The 19990-nt window shown below is 67.9% G+C and overlaps 2 protein-coding genes across 4 annotated transcripts; one reads left to right on the top strand and one right to left on the bottom strand.

Annotated features, from left to right (window-relative positions):
- Window positions 1-277: 277 nt before the first annotated feature.
- ZNF335 (zinc finger protein 335) lies at window positions 278-9369 on the bottom strand. Of its 3 annotated transcripts, none has more exons than XM_088523586.1 (28): window positions 9296-9369; window positions 8847-9037; window positions 8344-8617; window positions 7895-7972; window positions 7417-7746; window positions 7137-7271; window positions 6902-7060; window positions 6559-6802; window positions 6260-6437; window positions 6059-6171; window positions 5871-5889; window positions 5571-5687; window positions 5410-5486; window positions 5130-5290; window positions 4757-4986; window positions 4576-4684; window positions 4401-4495; window positions 3974-4260; window positions 3734-3869; window positions 3264-3653; window positions 3025-3167; window positions 2525-2658; window positions 1970-2073; window positions 1791-1868; window positions 1503-1586; window positions 1280-1345; window positions 1033-1114; window positions 278-406 (listed from the first exon to the last, which is right to left on the bottom strand). In XM_088523586.1, exons 2-28 carry the CDS (start codon window positions 9015-9017, stop codon window positions 288-290), a joined length of 4113 nt encoding a protein of 1370 aa, XP_088379712.1. In that variant the 5' UTR covers window positions 9018-9037; window positions 9296-9369; the 3' UTR covers window positions 278-287. The 3 variants fall into 3 exon arrangements, with proteins under 3 accessions (XP_088379712.1, XP_088379711.1, XP_088379714.1); XM_088523585.1 differs by having other exon boundaries at window positions 6544-6802; XM_088523588.1 differs by lacking the exons at window positions 4401-4495; window positions 4576-4684 and having other exon boundaries at window positions 6544-6802.
- A 6129-nt stretch (window positions 9370-15498) lies between these two features.
- MMP9 (matrix metallopeptidase 9) lies at window positions 15499-18896 on the top strand. Its single transcript, XM_088523589.1, has 13 exons — window positions 15499-15692; window positions 15767-15999; window positions 16119-16267; window positions 16458-16586; window positions 16653-16826; window positions 16894-17067; window positions 17145-17318; window positions 17398-17553; window positions 17703-17937; window positions 18047-18186; window positions 18320-18470; window positions 18556-18659; window positions 18765-18896. The coding sequence occupies exons 1-13, from the start codon at window positions 15519-15521 to the stop codon at window positions 18872-18874; spliced, it is 2103 nt and encodes a 700-aa protein (XP_088379715.1). The 5' UTR covers window positions 15499-15518; the 3' UTR covers window positions 18875-18896.
- The last annotated feature ends 1094 nt before the right edge of the window (window positions 18897-19990 follow it).

Genomic DNA, 19990 nt, shown 5'->3' on the forward strand with positions numbered 1-19990 from the left:
GTGCCCGGCGGCTGCGCCCCACGGCCCGCGCGCAGGGTCCTCGCGCGCCAGGCGGGCGCCGCAGCGAGTTTGGCCCACACAGACATGATTCGGGAAAAGGGATTTCAGGCCATCAAGTGCAAGAGGCAGAGGGCCCAGCCCGCGCGGCCGGCGCCGCGGCTGGAGCAGGCCCCGCTCGAGGGCCGCTGCCTGCGCCCGGGCCCCGGCCACGGCCCGCGCAGCCCCAGCGCGATAAGGCCCCTGCGGGCGGAGCGGCCGCCCGGCTGCAGCACCGCGACGGCCCCGCTCTAATCTGCCAGCGTGATGACGTCGTAGTGGATCCCCGGCTGCAGCTGCTGGATCTGCTCGGCCGTCGCCTCCGCCGCGAACACGCCCTGCGCCTGGGCCATGGCGGCGTCGGCCACTGCTGCAGGGGAGGGACAGCTCAGCGCGAGGCGCAGGGGGAACCGGGGCTGCCCTCCACGGCCGCTGTCCCCAGCCAGTGCCAGGGAGACGGGGTGGCACCGAGGACACCATGATTGGGAAGGGCGCAAGGGCCGCAGCGTTGGGCAAGCTGAATAGCACCGGGGTGGACAGTGCGGGCAGGGACAGCGTGGGGACAGACAGTGCGGAGACGGACAGGAACAGTGTGGAGATGGGCAGGGATAGCGCGGGGACGGACCGCGGGGCCAGACAAGGACAGCGCAGGGACGGACAGGGACAGCGTGGGGACAGACAGGGACAGCGTGGGGACGGACAGGGACAGCGTGGGGACGGACCGCAGGGGGCCAGACAGGGACAGCACGGAGACAGGGACAACGTGGGGCCAGACAGCACAAGACCGGACAGGGACAGTGTGGGGCCGCACTGATGAACCCCGTGAGCCCAGGCCCCTGGGTCGCTCTGCCAGCAGGGCTGGACAGAGCCTGGCGGCATCGTGGCAGCTGATGGGAGGTACCACGAGCTCCCAAGCAGGACGGGCACCCCGGGAGCAGGAGGGAGACGAGCCCGTCAGAGCCAAGGCACAGACCAGCCCTGCGGCTCTGGCCCTACCTGTGACTGCCGAGCGCGCGGCTGCCTCCAGCTGAGCCTGAGTGACGAGCTGCTGCTCCGGCGAGACGGGCATGTACTGGATCTGCAGGGACAGGGAACGGCGGCAGGAGGGTCGGGGACTGGCAGGGCCCCTCCTGGAGGGCTGCGCCGGCCCCTGCTGCGAGTCACTAACCCCCCCGGCTTCCAACTACCCCCCGACCAGGCCTCTCTGCAGAACCACAGCTCCAGCAGCCAGGGCTGCCCCTACCTGCGGCTCCGGGAGGAACTGGCTGCCCTGCTCATACTGGATGTGGGTGATCTGGCCATCCTGTACCTGAAGACAAGAGCTGCAGTAAGACTGTGTTAGGCTAGTGGTGCTCCCTGCCTCCTGAACGAACGTGCAACGGAGCGAGTCACAGGGGACATGAGGAGGCCCTGCCTGGCACCTGGCACCCTGGTGAGTCCCATCCATGGCGCGGTCAGACACTTACCTGGATGTGATGCCCCTCTGGGACAACAACATACTCATGGGGAAGCAAGTGCTGTACGCCGTCCTGGGCAATGATGTACTGTACCTGCAAACACAGGCATTCAGCCCAAAAAGGGGTCACCATGTGCCCCCCCAGCCACACCACAGCTGCTTCTCGTGTGGCTCTGTGCCTTTTTCCACCCCACCTCTGCCCCTGCCCGAGTCTCCCCCACGTCCCTGCTCCAGCTGTGTAGTATCCCCAGGGTCCCCAAGCCCTGGGCCAGGCCTCGCGCGCAGCCCTCTCCCTCACCTGGTTGTCGGATGTCACTAAGTGCTGCACTGTCTGCCCATCGGCAGTTGTGATCTCCTGGATGTAGGTGGCCTCCTCCTGCAAGCGGCCAGCAGGGTCAGCGCCGGCCAGGCCGCGTGGCAGCCCCCGGGGCGAGCGGAGCCCCGGGCGGGAGGACACGGCCGGCCCGCGGGACCCACCTGGCTGGCGATGCTCTGCTCCTGGGCCACGATGATGTGCTCCTGCCCCAGGGCCTGCTGCAGCCGCTCGGGAGCCAGCACCGCCTGGCCCGACTGCAGGGCCGCTGCAACGCGGAGAGAGCCGCTGCAGAGCCGGCCCCGCTCGCAGAGCGGCCCTCGACACGGCCACCCCACCAGGGAGCGCAGGACGCTCGCTCAACTGCTCATGGAGGGCAGGAAGCTACAAGGAACTCTCCCAAGATGAAGGGACTAGAGGACACTGTGGGTAGAACCAACGCCCACATCAAACAGCAGGAATTCCACTTCCTGCTTCAGCCACAGGCTGCTCCCATCACTGCTGCGTCCCAAACGCACTGAGCTATTGGGACCCGCTTGGGAAAACGCTGCAGTTGCAGTTCTGCACGCAGAACCCCTCGGGTCCTGCTGCCACCCCAACCTCCTGCTGGCCCAGGAGCTGTTCCAGCCCTGCCCAGCTCGCGGGCTGGGTGGATCATCCCGGGGCTCTGCCACAGGGAAGCAGGAGGCCACGCTGCTCCGGGCAGGGCCCCGTCTTACTCTGCAGGGTGGCGAGCGTGTCCTCATCGCTGTTCAGTATGATGGTCTGCTGGGCAGCAGCCGCCCCAGGCCTCTTCCCCTCTGAGCTGTGCAAACGCTGCATGTGGAACTTCAGGTGCCCGTTACGGTTGAACCTTCAGGAAGGAGGAGCACGAAGACGAGGTGGGCGCTGCCGGGGCAGACAGGGCCTCTACAAGGCCCCTTGAGGAAAGTACAAGCCTAGGACAGGGCTTGCCCCTAGGACACGGCCTGCCAGGCACTGAAGCTTCGTTCCCAGCAGCTCCTAAGGAACCAGCCTCCCTGTGCGGAAGCTCCTTGGAGACTAAGCTGGGTCCACTTAAAGCAGGAACTGCTCTTTAAGGACAGAGCCCCTCATGACAGGGGATTGCCATGGGGAGCAGGGCCTGAGCAGTCGGCTCTTTGCTAATACCCTCTCTCGAACTCCTAGAGAGCTCTGTAGGGCCTCTAGAAGCAGCAGCAACCTAGCAGAGCTCACTCACCTCTGCCCACAGATCTGGCAGGCAAAGGGCTTCTCGTTGGTGTGTGTTAGCATATGCCTGCGCAGATCCTTTTTGTTCTTGGAGGCGAAGCTGCAGTGGGTGCACTTGTGCGGCCGAAGGTTGGCATGCTGAACCATGTGGCTCTGGGGACAGGAGGGAAAAACCGAGTCAGAAAGCCACTGTCCCCGATTTACCCACTCCTCTCCTTCCCAGGGCTGTCACATAGCAGGGAAACCTACCCGAACCTCCGGCCAGAGGGCTGCAGTGAATGGACAGTCAGGACACTTGAAGGTGCTGGGCCCAATGTGGGCTCTTTTGTGACTCTCCATCTCCGCTCTGCCTGTAAACATGGCTGTGCAAATCTTGCATGAAAACTTTTTGGCTGTGGAAATCTTGCACGAGAGCTTCTTGGCTGTGGAAACCTTGCACGAGAGCTTCTTGGCCATGCCTTGGAGTGCAGGCCACTTGACCTTTGGGGATGAGATTTCCTGCTCTTCAGGGGCTGGGGATAAAGAGGAGTCCTTCTGGAGCTGCCTGGTGACACACTGCACCAAAGGCCACTTGATACCAGCAGGTTGTGCCTCCTGGCCATCCGCTGGCGAGGGAAAGGCAGTGTCCCCACTGAGGGGCTAAGAGAAAAAAAGAGAACAGTCAGTCACGCCTGCTCACACTGATGCCAAGAAATGGAGAAAACTACCAGTGTCCTCACCTCGATGTGATGGAACTGATTCCCTGCGACGCTGGATGACATAATATAGTGATTGTTAGGGTCCTTCAGAGCCTCAGTCATCACAGCTTCGCTCACCACAACTGCGTGAGAGGTCTCTGCAGGACTTTCCTCTTCACTGTGGGCAGGAGACAGGGTCAGAGCACATCTCACACCCACTGAAGGCCCCCTCCTCTGACACAAGAGGTGCCGCAGTCTCCCCACTTCTCCCGCAAAGCTAACCTGTACAGCGTGCCTGGAGCCTGGACCTCCTCGCTCATGGGTGTGATGATGCTGTATTCTGTTGTCCCACCAAAGGGGATAGTGATCTGCTGCAGCTCTGAGCCACCCAAGGTCGCTTCCTCATAAGCCTCCTGCACCAGTGTCTCCCCAGGCTCTGCCATGTGCAGTGTCACCACCTTCTGCTGCTGTTCCTGCTCAGAGGGATCCACCTCTGTCCCCTCCTCCTGTGTCTCTGCCTCACCCGGGCTCTGCGCTTCTCCCGAATCATCCGGCTTCACCACCGCCACCTGCACAGGGGAGAGCAGCAGCTCAGCTGAAGGAACACACGGCTCTGCGGGACACCCCTAGAGCAGAGCAGGGCCGGGTGCTGCGAGGAGGCTGGCGAGGGGCTGCTGAAGCTCTCCGGGCCCTCCCGTAGCCCACTCACCTGCAGAGAGCCTGTGGCCAGCTCCCGCTGAGCGCTCATGTTCAGCAGGAGATCCAGCGCCGTCTGCGTGGCCAGCTCTGCTGATCCCGCCACACCTGGCGGGGCCGGAAAGAGCCCGTTAGCCACAGCGCCCGCCCAGCTCGCCCCGTCCCCTCCGCCCTCCCTCGGAGCCCACCTTGCTCGTAAATGATGGTGGCCCCTCCCAGGGAATCCTGGGAGAGGATGGGGGGCTCTGATTCCGGGAGCGCCTGCACCGCGTGGTAGGACACGGGACCGACGGGGACCTGTGCGAGAGGAAGCGCTGAGAGCCGGCCAAGCAGGCGGGGAGCAGCGGGGCCCAGCGCAACAGCACTCACCGGCGGGCCGGGCTCTGGCTCGGCAGGCGCCTGCACCTGGCTGTGCTGCTGCTTCAGCTCCTCGATCTGCTGCAGCGTGAAGAAGGGGCGGCGGCGGCAGGGCGGCTCCTCGGGGTGCCGCTGCGCCCACTCCTCGAAGCAGTCGGCGTGCCGGCAGTGCACGTGCAGGCGCAGGTTCTTCTTGTGCTTCGTGGTGAAGTGACAGAAGTCGCACGCGAACGGCTTCCCTCCTGCAGGACAGGACAGGCCGGAGTCACGCAGGGTCTCCAGGGGAGGCAGGGAGAGCAGAGAGGCCCTCGCCCGTGTCCGGGAGACGCAGATCCGGAAGGGCGCAGCGTGTCGGGAGCGGGGCCAGGCAGGCACCTTCTCTCACCCGTGTGCTTGACAGCCATGTGCGAGACCAGGAAGTCCTCGCGGAATGTGGAGTACTTGCAGAAGCTGCACTTGTAGGGCTTGTCGTTCATGTGCGACAGCTGGTGGTTCAGCAGGATCTTTTTGTCCTCGCAGACGTACTCACAGAACTCACACTTGAACCTGCCGGGACCAGACCATCTGTCACACAGGCAACAGGGACCTTCTGCCTCCTCCCTGCGAGAGGGAGCCGAGGCCGCTGGCGCTGCGAGGACACGCGCAGACCCTCGCCCGGCTCCTACCTGCGGTTGGCAATGGCCTGGATGTGCGTGAGCAGGTGCATTTTGAAGGTGTAGCGCTTCTTGAAGGACTTCCCACACTGCAGGCAAAGAGCAGAGCGGCGCTCGCCTCCTGTGCAGCCCACGGGCTGCCCGGCCAGCCAGCCTGGGCACCATCCTCTCACCTTGTCACACATGTGCGGCTTCTCCGTGCTGTGCGTTTTCATGTGCTGAGTGAGTCTCTTCTGCATGGGGTAGATCCGGTTGCACACGGGGCACGGGAAGGAGTTCAGCTTTGGGGGCTGCAGGGAGAGCACAAAGACGAGCTCACCTCAGAGGGGACTCACACCCTCTTGCCCTCCCCATCACCAGCCCTCGTCGCCTTTTCTCTGCTGTCAGTCAGGCACCAAGATGTTGTGGAAGCCCAGGACACCTCTGAGGAGGAATGCTGCTGAACTGCAAGCCACCAGGGTACTCAGACTCACCGGATCAGCTCTCTTTTTCCTGAAATAGAAAGAAACCCTCTGTCAATCAAACCCCAATACAACACCAAAACTAACTACTGCAGAAATGGTCAGAGATCAGAGGCAGCCAGGGCTGCATTCCCAGGCCTGGGGGAGCAACACTGGTGCTGCTGAGGCAAGACAGCCTTTAGGACTGTCCCTTCACTAACCTGTCCCGACTGTGCACTGTGGAGTGTCGGATCACGTCCTTCTTGTACACACTGGTGTAGTTACACTCCTCACACTTGTACGGCTTGCTGCCCACGTGGTTGAACATGTGCTCCTGTGAGGTGCAGGCAGGGAGCCATGAGACCTGGGGCTATGAGCCACCCTCCAGGGGACAGCCCACGAACGAGACGGGCAGCAATCACCTTGAGGGAGGACCAGCGGCGGGAGCGGTAGCTGCACTGAAGACACTTGAAGAGCTGCGGGTCGTTGGCCTCGTGTGAGTTGACGTGGAAGCGCAGATCATCGTGCGTGAGAAAGCGCGAGCCGCAGATCCGACACAGATATGGCCTCATCAGGGGCTTGGGTGACTTATAGTAGTATCTGCAGAAACGGAACCAGCGCTCAGAGTTGTGGTGGCAAAGAGGGGCTGGACCGGCTCTGGTCACAGGCCAGACGGCCCAGCGGTGGCTCGGCACGCACCCCTCACCTGCGCCCCATGTACTTGCGGTATTTCTTGCCCAGGAAGCGGCGAGAGGGCCGGCCTCGCCTCCTGGGGAGGACATCTGCCTCCTCGGGGCTGGTGTTGGAGGAAGGATCCTTATTCTCGGAGTCTGACTGGCTAATGCTGGGCTCTGCCAGGCTCTCGCTGGTCCCGTTCTCCAGTCCAGAGGAACTGGCTGCTTCCGAGTTCTGTAGGTCACAGCTCTGCGTGCTTTGGGATGTCACCAAGGGCTCCACCTCCCCTCCTGCTTGACCGCAGCACAGCACGATGGCATCAGACATTGCCGGGGACGCCCACGTGCCCTCGTGTTGCTCCCCCTCAGACCCGGCACGTGACTCTTTACCTTCGGACGCGTCCTGGGGCCTGTCTTCCAGACGCGGAAACTTGCGGGGCCTCCCGGGGCGCCGGCGCGGCCGCTCCTCGCTGGAGGTGGGGACAGTGCGGCTGTACTTGGGCTGCCGCCCGCGGGGCTCGTCCTCAGCTGGGTTATAGTCACTGTCCTCTGGAGGCAATGCACAAAACGTTAGAGAAAAGCAAAAAGACCGGGCTGCACCAGATGTGGGGAGAACAAGCCCTACCTTCAGGGTCATCGATAGCACCAGCATCCATGATGTCGTCATCTTCTTCTTCCTCTGCGGCCTCCTCCTCTGCAGACTTTGGAGCAGGACCTCCTTTCTGCGGATGCTCCTTCTTCAAAGCCAAAGCTGAAGCCACTGCCACAGAAAACAGAATGCAATGTCTTTATCAGACTGCAATGCACTCTTACTCCTCTTATTTCTCCCACGGAGAGAGCAGCGAGCCCTTCTGCAGCAAGACACTTTCTTCCTCAGTCCTTCCCAGTGGCAGCGCCCCACATACCTGGCTGAAAGTGCCGCTCCTTCATGTGGTTGATTAACGTTTTCTTGGAGACGCTCTTGTACTGACACATCTTGCACTTGAACTGCTGCACCACCACCACCTCCATCATCTCCTCCAGGGTCTCCATGTCTGGCTGATCCAGCTCCTCGCCACCATCAGCCTCTCGGGCCTGATCTGCCTGTGCGGGCATCTCCAGGGCTTCGGACTGCTCAGAAGGGTCTGAAGGGCCCGGCTGGTCAAGGCATGTGGAGGTTGGTCCCTCAGCGACGGCTTCAATCGCCAGGCTATTGGCCAGTGCAGAAGTGGCCATCTGGGACACCATGGGGGCACCTGAACACCAGAAAGGGGTCAGCCAAGGAGCACAGCCTCACCTGCACACAAGCCACACGTGCACCCTGAGCTCAGGCTGCACGCACAGGGCACCCCGGGGCACAGGGTATGGAACCAGCGCAAGCTGCACCTGGAGGAGCATCCTCACCATCATCAGGTCCCTGCAAAATGAGGTACTGAGTAGTCTCTGCCCCGCCATCCTGAGCGCTCGTCACAGCGATGCAGCCTGTGCAGAAAGGAAGGCAGGAGGGTGGTAGCTGCCAGACAGGGAGGTTTACAGGCACAAGCAGGAGGGGGCTAGAAAGGTTCAGCCCTAGGAATTTAGCCTTTTCACAACTGCTGCACCTCGGCTGGAGGAACCCTGAGGCACATGGGGGCGCAGTGGGGCAGCCCCATGCAGCAGCTCCACGCAAACCCCACCACCACAGAACCAAGGCAGCAGGAAAAGCCCTCTACACCCGTACGAGTGTGCAAACCTCCGACTGCCTCCCAGCCAAATCCTGGTGTGGAGGAGCAGCAGCTCCCCTCCCTGGCTCATGACAGCCCGGCCCCGCAGCACAGGGCTCCAGGGAGCGCAGCCGGCTGGGACAAACTCACTCTGCATGATGTCGGGCCCGATCGTGGACTCGATGATCTTGTCTATAGCAGAACCGAGGTCGGAGGAGGTGGACGCGGTGGAGTCTGACACCATCGTGGCTCCGTCAGTGACGACACTGGAGTGAACCAACACCTGCGGGGACTCGGACACCATGATGGACTGGCTCACTGTGGACACGCTGGAGACCAGGGTGGACTGGGCGATGGAGGAAGAATCCGGCAGGTAAATCCGGGGAATCGCATCTGTGCTGGAGCTGCTCTCGGACACCTCTTCCTAGGGGAAAAAGGAGGCCAGAGGAGCTGGGAGGTGTTTTCGAGGCCAGCCCCTTGGGGGAGCCCGAGCCCGCGGACTCTGCAGGGCTGCGGGAAGGTGTCAGAGCAGAAACGCGGGGGTCACAGCAGGGCTGCGGCCGGGACCGCGGGGACGGGGACGCGGCGGCACGTGAGGCCGCGGCAGCAGGGCCGGCCCCGCGGAACCGCCCCCGCCGCGCGCGGCCGCGTACCGAGGAGCCGCCGCTGCGGTCGCAGCTCTGTCCCACGGCCGAGTCGTCGGCGCGGGGCCGGCGGGCGGCGTCGCTGCTGTCGGCGGCGCCGAGGCCGAGGCCACTCTCGGAGGGCTCCTCGCGCGCGGCGGGCGCCGCGTCGCTGCTGCTCTCCACCGCATTCTCCTCCATGGCCGCGGCCTACGCGGCGCCTGCGGGGGAGGGGGCGCGGGCGGCGCCGCCGTCAGCGCGCGGGGCCGGGGCGGCGCCGCCATGGCGGGAGCCGCCGCCGTCCCGGCGTGCCCCGCGGCGCCGCCCCGCCCGCCGCCATCTTGCCGCGGGGGTGCCCCCCGCCGCCTCCGCGCGCGCGCGCACGGCGGGGCCGCCCCGGGGCGCCGGGGAGCGCCCGCCCCCGCCGCGCCGCCCCGCGCCGCCCGCCCGGCCCCGCGCCCGCCCGCGCGCGCGCTCACCGGGGCCGCCGCGCGCGCCCCGCGCCGCCGCCGCTGCCGGCATCACCGCGGCCGCCATGCGCGCCCCCGCCTCGCCGCGCACGGACACGGCCCGCGCGGACCCCGCGCCGGGACTACTTACCGGCGCCGCCGCGCCCGCCCGCCGCGCCGCGCCCCGGCCCCGCCGTCCCGCGGCCCCAGGCAGCGCGGGGAGCGGAGCGGGGCGGAGCGGAGCGGGGCCGCCCGCGCGGGGCCGGGGCGGGCGCCCCCCGGCCGGGACTACTTTCTCCGCGGAGGGATCATGGCGGCGCGCTACGACAGGGCGGGGCCGAGCGTGCCGGGCCCTGCGCGTCGCGGGTCACGCCGGGGTCGCGGCGTCACGTGGGGCGGAAGCGGCTTCGCGGCCTCCGCTGGGCCGCGCCCGCGGCGGCGCCGCCCGCGCGTGGCCGGGGCCGGAACCGGAACCGGAACGGGGACTTCCCTGGCGCCGCTGCCCGGGGTCTCCCGCCTCCTCGCGTTGCCGCCCCGGTCCCGCCGGGGGTGGCCTGTCCCGGCGCCACCACCGCTCTGCGTGGGGTCCCGGCCTTCCCCGGTGTTCGGCGCATCCCGGGTTCCCGCCGCCGCCCGGAGCGCGGGGCTTCCCGTTTCCCCTTGCTCCGGCCCTGCCCCAGGCCCCCAGCCCCGCCCCGGGCGCCCTGCGGGTGCTGCGGGAAGGGGCCTCGGCGGGAGGACTCGTGGTGGCCCCGGCCCCGTTGCCGCCCCGCTCGGCTGCCCGAGGGCAGCGGCGGGTCCTGCTGCAGGGCCGGGCGGCAGCGGCAGCCCCGGCGCCGCCCGCGATCACGAGCGCGGCCCCGCGTCGTGGCTGCCCCTGGGGGCTTCTCTGGCCCCTTCACAAACCGGGCGAGGAGCCGCCACGCGGGGCTGAGCCCCCCGCGCCCGGGGCTGCGGCAAGAGGGGGCCCCGCTCGCACAGCCCCCGGGGAAGGCACCGGGCTCCGCGCGGGGCCGAGCCGGTGGCGGGGAGCTCCGCGTGCGGGCGCACGGGCCCGGCCGGAGCTGCTCCCCACGGAGCCCCGGAGCAGCGGCTGCCCCGGGCCCTGCTGCTCTCGTTCGCCCCCGGGGCAGCGGCTGCTCGTGCCGGGCCGTGACGGTGCCGGCCTCGCGGCCCGGGCTGCCCTTGCAGCGCCGCCGCTCTGGCTTCCCCTTGCGCCCTTGCTTTCCCCTTTCTTCCTTTCCTTTTAAAGAAAACATTGCTGGCGATGTTTGTGTAGCTGCAGGGCGCTCATCCACATCCACCAGGCTTGTATTCATAACCCACCTGGGGAGGGCGGTTGCATCAGCACATTTTGTAAAACGTTGAGCAAAACATCCCTTGCTGCAGGAAATGGGTTTTTCTTCACCCCGGATTGCTTCACCGCTCGCCCTGTTCCCATCAGCCGCGTGCGGAGCAGCCCTGGACCCCCCGGTGTCACCCGCGCCCCGGGCCCGTCCAGGCTGCGCCGGACCCGGCCCCTCCGCGGCTGCCAGGGCAGCCGCCGCCGCCGCTGGTTTTCCCTCCCCCTCTGGAGCGATCCTGTGGCTTCCTTCCCAGAACCAGGGACCTCGGGAGCCGCAGTCCAAGGCCACCGGTCGCATCCTCTCCTGCTCTGCTGATTCATCAGAGCTGGTCAGTTAAAAAGGAGCAATCAGCAGATTGCTGAAATACAAGTACAATAAACAAGGTGGCAGGGCTGTGTGCGCAGCGGGGCCGCGGCCCCTCCGCGCGGCCTCGCGCTCCTGCCCGGGGCGCACGCGGGTCCCCGCGGCCCCGTCCTCGTCGCTGGCACCGCGCGCCCGCCCGCGCCAGGCCCGTGTGCCGCGCGGCGCCATCTGAGCGCGTTGGCAGCTGCCGCTCGAGCAGTTGTCAGATGCTTTCCCGGAGCATGTTGCAGCTCCCGTTTTTCCTTCTGCTTCTCGTAGTTTACAGTTAAACAGAGCGGTTCTGTCAGTGTTCCACCTTCCACAAACCACCCCTGCGCTCGGCACCGGAGCGGTTTTGCCCGGGGACGGCTGCCCGCGCGGCTACCGTGGCCGCCAAACTGCCCTTCCCGCTGCCGCGCTGCCGGCCGCGCTCCTGGCTGCGGGACCCTGCGCCGCCGGGCCCAGGACAGCCACCGAGCCCGGGTGCGGGAGCTGAAACAGGGCCAGGCGCAGGGGGAAGGGGGCAGTTTCCACAAGGCGATCAGGGCTGGCGCTGCCGGAGCCTCGTCCTGCGGGAAGCTCCGTGGCCGTGGGCACCTGGAGCTGCCCGACCCTCGCTCCGGGTCCTGGGGCTGCAGCCGGGGCCAGCCTGGCCCCTGCCCCGGGGCAGTGCAGAGGCAGCTCCAAAGGCCCCTGGAAGCGGCTCCTCCCTGGAGCCTCTCCCCATTTCCCACCTTGGCGCGCCGGGGTGTGACGTGTGGCCCCGGGAGCGCGTTGGGAGCCGTCACCGCCGGGATTGTCCTGCCGCGGGGCCAAGCGGCAGCGCCGGCTTCAGCAGCGCCGGTTTCGGCGCCGCCGGGCGGGGGATTCGCCGGCTGCCTCATTGCTGCCCCGGGCAGAGCAGAGAGCGCGGGGGCGGCAGCGGGCGCCGGGGCCGGGCGAGGGCGGCGGATGGGGGGAACCCGGCAGGACACGGGCGGGATGGCCGAGGCCTCCGGAGACGGGTGGGCAGGGAACCGGCAGGTGCCTTGGGAACAGTGGGGACCGCACCATACCGTGCTGTGCCGTGCTGGCCACACCGTGCCGTGCTGGGCTATGCCGTGCCGAGCCGTGCTGTGCAGTGCCGTGCCATGTTGGCCGCACCGTGCCGTGCTGTGCCATGCCAGCCACGCTGTGCCGTGCCATGCCGGCCACACCGTGCCGTGCTGGGCTATGCCGTGCCGAGCCGTGCTGTGCAGTGCCGTGCCGTGCCATGTCGGCCACACCGTGCTGTGCTCCGAGCGCGGCGCCGTCTGCAGAGGAGGGTCCCGGGCCAGCTGGCGTCAGTGGCCGCAGCCCACGCGGAGCCTGGCGCGGACGGGGCTGCGGGAAGCGTGTGCAGGAATGTTGTTTCTGTCTGGAGCCGCGGAGCAAAGAGCACCGGGGCGCCGGGCCCCGCAGGCTGCTGCACTCCCGCCGGGGCACGCGGTGCCGTGCGGCCTGCACGGCCATGGAGCGGGTGCCGCGGCGCAGGGCCTACTGGAGCTGCGGATGCTCCTTGTCCCCGTGGGCGAGCAGGTGGCGAGCGGCTCCCGGCGCTCGCTGGACGCGGCCGGGGCGGCCGCCGGTCCATGCGCCCCAGCTGCGTCATCTGCACGAGGCGCTGACTCCCCGCGGCTGCTTCCCCTTGCAGCCGTGCTGCTCCATCCTGCGCATCCCCGTCCCCGTCTCCATGCCCTTCCTGTCCCCTCCTGCCCACGGCCCCCAGAGGAGCCCCTCGCCCCACAGAAAGCCCTGGGCTCTGCTGGGGCCGCGTGGCCCCGGGGGCAGCTCGGTGTCCCCGGCTCGATGCCAGTCCTGGGGCAGCTTCCCTTGCCCAGGGGCTCTCCACACTGCTGCAGCCTCCCGCGTGCTGCTCCGCTCCGCTCTTGCCCAGGGCCAGGAGCAGCAGCATCCTAGACCCAGACCCGCTTTCCCGTGGGAGGGTCCCCGCCAGCCGTGGCGTGCGGAAGCACCGGAGCGGTCACGCAGGAAGCGGTTGCGGTCGGTGCCCTCCTTCCCCTTTCGGCGGTGGTGACGGGCGGCCTCGTGGCTGGGCCCGCCACCGTGGAGGTGTCACAGCAGGTTTTCCATGACATCCGTCCTCAGAAAGGCCCCGTGGTGGAGGGCAAGGGGCGGGCGCAGGGCCTGGGCGCTCCTGGGGTCTATGGATGCAGAAAGCTCTTCCACCGCGCAGCCTGCGCCCCATACCCTGCACCCCACACCCTGCACCCTGCGCCCCACACCCTGCACCTGCACCCTGCACCCTGCACCTGCACCCCTCACCCTGCACCCTGCACCTGCACCCCGCAGCCCACAGCCCCGTCCCACTGGCCGCGCTGCCCATGCACAACCCTCCTCCTCCTCTTCCACATGTGCATAAAGGCGGTGCTGCCCCGGGCACACCGAGGACGATCACATCCTGCGCCCTGGGGACCCTTCCAATGGCACCGGGCAGCTGCCCATGCTGCCCGTGCTGGAGTTCCCCTGCCTGGCGCGGAGGCTCCCGGCGTGGGAGTTTCTTTCGTGGGGCTCCGGCCCAGCCCCGGCTCCCGCCGGAGTCACCAGAAATCCCCAGGTGCTGGTGCCAGGAAGGAAGCGGCTTTGCAGGGCCTGAGTCAGTGGGAGAGGCCGCCGGAGCACCGCGCTGCCGCCGTCTGTCCGTCCGCTCCCGCTGCTTGGCTCGCTGGGCTGTAGCCCTCGGCCACGTGCCCGCGGGTGTCCTCATGCCCGTGGGGTGTCCCGGTGCACACGGGGTGTCCCTGTGCCCGTAGGGCGTCCTTGTGCCTGCGGGGCATCACAGCACCCACGGGGTGTCCTGGCACCTGTGCGTTGTCCTGGTGCCTGTGGAGTGTCCCAGTGCCTGCAAGGTGTCCCAGCACACATGGGGTGTCCCAGCGCCCGTGGGGTGTCCCAGCGCCCGTGGGGTGTCCCAGTGTCTGCGGGGTGTCCTGGTGCCTGCCGCCATGGCTCCCCCTGCCCTCGCTTGCTCTGTGGGCAATGCTGTGCTGTGCCGTGCCATGTTGTGCCATGTCGTACCATGCAGTGCTGTGCCAGGCTGTGCCATGCCAGGCTGTGCCGTGCCACCTGGAGCGGTGCAGCGGTGCTGAGCCCAGGCTGGGCGGCAGCAGGTGCTTGTGTGCTGGAAGCTGCAGGGGATAATGCGGAAAGGCCCCGGCAGCGCGGGGAAGGCAGACGGAGATGGCGTCCAGCAGGCTGGGGAGGAGGGCGCTGGGGGCCACCTTGGTCCTGGCACAGCCCTCTACCCCGGCGGCGGCCCAGGAGCAGTGGCTGTGGCCAGGAGCGGGGCCGAGCGCCGGGCAGGGTTGGGGTCGGAGCCATGGGGGTCCCCAGCCCGTGTCCACTGCAGAGCTGGGGCTCCGGGCCATGCTGGGGTGCCTGGAGCAGCTGCGGGACCTTGACAGCTCCGTGGAGCAACTTCCTCTGCGTGCAACTGCGAGCACCTCTTGCAGGGCCGCGCGCGGTGAGGCAACCGGCCGATTGCAGAGCCGCGTCCGAAGGAGGACAGCAGCTGCTTCCGCTGCTGCCGCCCGGGGCTCTGGCTCTGCCGGCGCTCCGTCAGCCCGGAGGCACCGCGGTGCAGGACAGGCTGCTGCATCCCTGGTGTCACCGGCTCCGTGCGGGGCCGCGAGGCCCCAGGTCCAGCTGTGCGGGGCAGGGAGCCGTGTCCTGTGGGCGATGATGCTCCCGAGGGCTGTGGGAGCTGGGTGGGAGCCGGGGATGGGAGCCCAGCACTGCCGTGGCCAGGCTGCTCCAACGCTCCCGCGCTCCCCACGATGCCCTCGCCTCCCTTCCTCTGCCCTCGGATTTCCTCACTCCCGTTCCCACGAGCGTCGGCATTTTGGGAGCAGCAGGAAGGTTGTGTCCCGCGGTGAGGGCTACACGGCCCCAAGGTGACTGTGGGACCTGAGTCAGCAGCAGCTGCTGCACCCGCAGGACCCCGGCACGAGCCCTGTGTGCAGCCAGCATGGGCCCGTCCTGGGGCTGCGCTGTGCCCAGCACGGGCACAGGGATGTGGCTGCAGGTGCCACACACTCCCCTGGCCCCACACGCACTGCTGGGCCACCTCTGTCCATGGGGACAGCAGCACTGGAGATGCCAGACCCAGGGACAGCCCGTACTCGGGACAACAGGGCAGTGGCCCCAGGCAGCCTGCCAGGTGCCATGTGCTGGGCTGGTAGTGCCCAGCATGGCTGGTCCAAGCGGTGCCAGTGCTGCCCGCACTGTGCCCAGCAGCTCCATCCGTGGGACAGAGCATCACGGGCCCCGCGCTCTCCCCATTGCACCAGCGCAGCCGGAGCGGCCCGTCCCCCTTCCCACGCATCCGTCTGGGCCAGGGCCGTGTGTTTACTAAACAGGGTGATGAAACAGTTAAAGTAGCAAACAGAGAACCTGAGTCTGCGTTTCGTCACCGTGGGAAGGGAGCATGAGGCTGAGAGGTCTGAGGGTGACTCACTGCCCCGCGCCACATAAATAGGAGCTGGCGCCGGTGGCACTCAGAGCCTGGAGCAGCCACCAGCAGCAGCATGGACAGGGCTGCCACACAGCATCGTGCCGCGGGGCTGGCCCTGCTGGCCCCGCTCGTCCTGGGGCTGCTGGTGCTGCGGGGCGGCGCGGCCCCGCTGCCGGAGCAGCCGCGCACCCTCGTCACCTTCCCGGGGGAGCTGGTGCGCGGCGTGTCCGACATGGAGCTGGCGGAGGTGAGGGCGGCGCGGGCGCCCGCGGGCTGGCGGGTCCCCCGCAGCGAGCTCAGCGGGCGCCTCTCCCCGGGCAGAGCTACCTGCTGCGCTTCGGCTACGCGTCGGAGACGCGCAGTGGCAGCCGGCACACGGCGCTGGGCAAGGCGCTGCGCAGGATGCAGCAGCGCCTGGGGCTGCCCGACACCGGGGAGCTGGACGCCGACACGCTGGCGGCCATGCGCGCCCCCCGCTGCGGCGTCCCCGACGTGGGCAAGTTCCTCACCTTCGATGGGGACCTCAAATGGGACCACACTGACCTCACGTACCGGTGAGTCCGTGCCCACGCCGCCCTCCCGCGGGGCCACAGTCGCGAGGGGCCGGCGCGGCTGTGCCAAGGCCTGGCCACGTCCCGGAGCACCGCGCTGACCCCCTCGCGCGGCCCCGCAGGGTGATGAACTACTCACCCGACCTCGACCGCGCCATCATCGACGACGCCTTCGCGCGGGCGTTCAAAGTGTGGAGCGACGTGACGCCCCTCACCTTCACCCAGATCTACAGCGGCGAGGCCGACATCATGATCATGTTCGGCTCCGGAGGTGACGTCCCTCAGGGCCACTTGGCCACCCACCCCACATCCCCCAAGTGCTGCTCCTTGCAGCGCAGCTCCCGCCGTGCCCATGAGCAGGGGGTTCCCCTGCACATGGCGAGATCCCCGTGTCCCACATGTGAGGTGCCAGCACGCGCTGAGGTTGGCGCAAGCTGCTGCTGACAGTGCTGCTCTTGCAGAGCACGGGGACGGGTACCCCTTCGATGGCAAGGACGGGCTGCTGGCACATGCCTTCCCCCCCGGTGGCGGCGTGCAGGGCGACGCTCACTTCGACGATGACGAGCTCTGGACGCTGGGCACGGGCATCGGTGAGCGCAGGGCCCGCGGGGCGGCGGGGCCAGGCGCCGCGTCCCGCTGATCCTCTCCCCACACAGAGGTGAAGACCCATTTCGGCAATGCCGGCGGCGCCAGCTGCCACTTCCCCTTCATCTTCGAGGGCCGCTCGTACTCGCGCTGCATCACGGAGGGGCGCACGGACGGGCTGCCCTGGTGCGCGACCACCGCCAGCTATGACGCCGACAAGCGCTACGGCTTCTGCCCCAGCGAGCGTGAGTAGCGGTTCCACGGTGCGCCGGCCGGCGGGAACGCGGGCCCCGCTCACCCCCTCTCCCACAGTGCTGTACACCTACGGCGGCAACAGCGACGGCTCGCCCTGTGTCTTCCCCTTCGTCTTCGACGGTACCTCCTATGACTCCTGCACCACGGACGGGCGCTCCGACGGCTACCGCTGGTGCTCCACCACGGCCAGCTTCGACCGCGACAAGAAATACGGCTTCTGCCCCAACCGAGGTGCGAGCGGGCGGGCTGGGCGCGCAGGGCCCCGGCTCCGTGTGGCCGCATGCGGCTCAGCCACCTCTGTGCCACAGACACGGCGGTGGTCGGCGGCAACTCCCAAGGGGACCCGTGCGTCTTCCCCTTCACCTTCCTGGGGCAGTCGTACAGCGCGTGCACCAGTGCGGGGCGGCAGGATGGGAAGCTGTGGTGCGCCACCACCGCCAACTATGACGATGACAAGAAGTGGGGCTTCTGCCCCGATAGAGGTACTGGCCCCAGCACCGGCGGTGGCCCCGCGCCCGCGGCTCCTGCCCTGCCGCTGCTGAGGCCAGGGCCTGCTTGCAGGTTACAGCATCTTCCTGGTGGCTGCCCATGAGTTCGGCCACGCGCTGGGGCTGGACCACTCCGGCGTGCGCGAGGCCCTCATGTACCCCATGTACAGCTACGTGGAGGACTTCCAGCTGCACCCTGACGACATCAAGGGCATCCAGTACCTCTATGGTGAGTGCCCGGTGCCGCCCCACCAGCAGAGCCACCAGTCCCCGTGGGAATGGTGGGCAGTGCCAGCAGAGATGCCTCGTGATGGCATCTTATGCTGTAGGTGCAGCTATAGCCCTAGATCTCTCACACCACTGGTGATGTTGGCTCAGGTCGCGGCTCTGCTCCCGAGCCCACTGCCCCCGCACCCGTGCCCAGCGAGGAGCCCCAGCCCACCGAGGCTGGCAGCGCCTCCACCACGGAGGGGCAGGAGGAGGAGGAGGAGGAGACGACGCCAGAGCCCACGGCTGAGCCCAGTCCAGTGGACCCCAGCCGGGATGCCTGCGCGGAGAAGAATTTCGATGCCATCACGGAGATCAACGGAGAGCTGCACTTCTTCAAGAACGGGTGAGCAGCAACCCTGGCTGCTGCAGCGCAGGGCTGAGGGTGGCGAGGGCCTTTTGGACAGGAGGGCCCAGGGGTTCTGCTGCCTCAAGCACCTCAACCTTCCCCCCAGCAAATACTGGACCCGCTCGTCCTTCTGGAAGTCAGGCCTCCAGGGCGCCTTCTCCATCGCGGACACCTGGCCCGGGCTCCCGGCGGTCATTGATGCCGCCTTCCAGGACGTGCTCACCAAGAGGGTCTTCTTCTTCGCTGGTGAGTTTCACTCCTGCTCCCACTGGAGCTTGGTCCTTCCCCCGTGCTGTGACACCTGCCCGGCTGGCCCCAGTGCCCATCCTGGGGACAAAGCCCCACGAGGGTCTGTGACACTGTGCAACCCCCGCTGCAGGTCGGCACTTCTGGGTGTTTTCCGGCAAGAATGCGCTGGGCCCGCGTGGGATCGAGAAGCTGGGCATTGGCAAGGAGGCCGGCCGCATCTCGGGCGCGCTGCAGCGGGGCCGTGGCAAAGTGCTGCTCTTCAGCGGCGAGAGCTACTGGAGGTGAGGGGCCGCTGGCCATGCATGCGGGTCCGCTGGCCAGGGGTGCAGGCGGCTCACAGCAGCCGTGGGCCGGCTCTGCCTGCAGGTTGGACGTGAAGGTGCAGCGGGTGGACAAGGGCTACCCTCGCGCCACCGACGACGTGTTCACCGGCGTCCCCCTGGACGCACGCAACGTCTTCCTCTACCAAGGTGAGCAGGGTCCTCAGCGGGAAGCTGGACGCTGTCATCCCCCTGTGTGTGCCCCTGAACCGGGCTCCTTTCCACTAATGCCTTCTGTCTGCCCCTCCTCACCAGACAAGTACCACTTCTGCCAGGGCAGCTTCTACTGGCGCATGACGCCGCGCTACCAGGTGGACCGCGTGGGCTACATCAAGTACGACATCCTGCAGTGCCCGGAGCACTAGCACCTGACTGGCCGCCTGCTCCGGCCGGTGCCCGCTTCCACCAGGCTCCGGGTTCTCACTGTTGGAGCCCCTGTGTCCCGGGACACAGGGGGAGCCGGTGCCCAGCGCCGCAGGGCGGCTCCTCGGCTCCCGGGAGCCCTGGCTGGGGAGCAGGACTCTGTCTGCAGCCCGCAGCGCCCTGTGAGCGGCCGTGCTGCTGCGGAGGCGTTTGCCTGGTGCAAATTGCACAGAGAGCTGCGGTGACTCCGTCTTTCTCCAGGGCCAGCGATGCTGGGTCAGCCCTGGCTCAGCTGGGAGCTGGTGCTGGGGACTCGGCACGGGCAGGGACATGGGGCTCTGCATCGCTCGCGCCTGCTGTCTGCTCTGCCACCTCCGTCCACACGTTTGTAATAAAGAGAATCCTTTGGACATCGCCTGTGTTTGCTCTTCCTGTGCAGCACCTGGACGCTGCTTTCCCTTTGAGCAGCGGTCCAGCACAAACTGGGACTGGGCACGGGGAGGAGGGGGCTGCAGCCCTTGTGCTCTCCACTCCCCTACAGGACACCAGACCCCGCTGGGGAGGGCTCCCCCATGCCTCTAGTGCCCCTGTCACCAGCCAGGTCCCCCGCACGCGCAGCCCTGTGTCCCTCCATGCATCATTGCTGCCCGCCTGTCACCTCTGCCATGTGCCGGTCACCCAGCGTCCCCACCACGGGCTGCCCGGCCCCAAGGGGACCCCAGGGCTCTCCCCGCTCTGTCATCCTGTGACCAAGCACCGGGCTTGTCCCGGGAGCCGCAGGTGTCTCGTTCCTGTTGCAGTCGAGCCCCAGCTCCAGCCTCCGCGCCGCGGGCGGCCCTGGGGGCCGTGGCGGCCGTGGCAGGACGGGGCTGTAATTACAGCTATAATTAGCGCTGCCTGCTCGGCACAGGGCGGCGGACAAAACCCGGCGCGGCCGCCGCCTCCCGCCCTGCGCGGGGCCACGGGGGCCGGAGCCGGAGCCGGGGCTTGGGCCGGAGCCGGGGCTTGGGCCGGAGCCGGGGCTTGGGCCGCCGCCGCCGCCGCCGTCCCGCCCCGCTGCCCGCCCCGGCCGCGGGCGGGCTCGGACGCCCCGGGCGGCGCCAGCGGCGGGCGGGGCG

Source organism: Tinamus guttatus, unplaced genomic scaffold (assembly GCF_059628265.1).
Source record: "Tinamus guttatus ecotype Peru unplaced genomic scaffold, ASM5962826v1 Tinamus_guttatus_pri_ptg000194l, whole genome shotgun sequence".
Classification (NCBI taxonomy): domain Eukaryota; kingdom Metazoa; phylum Chordata; class Aves; order Tinamiformes; family Tinamidae; genus Tinamus; species Tinamus guttatus.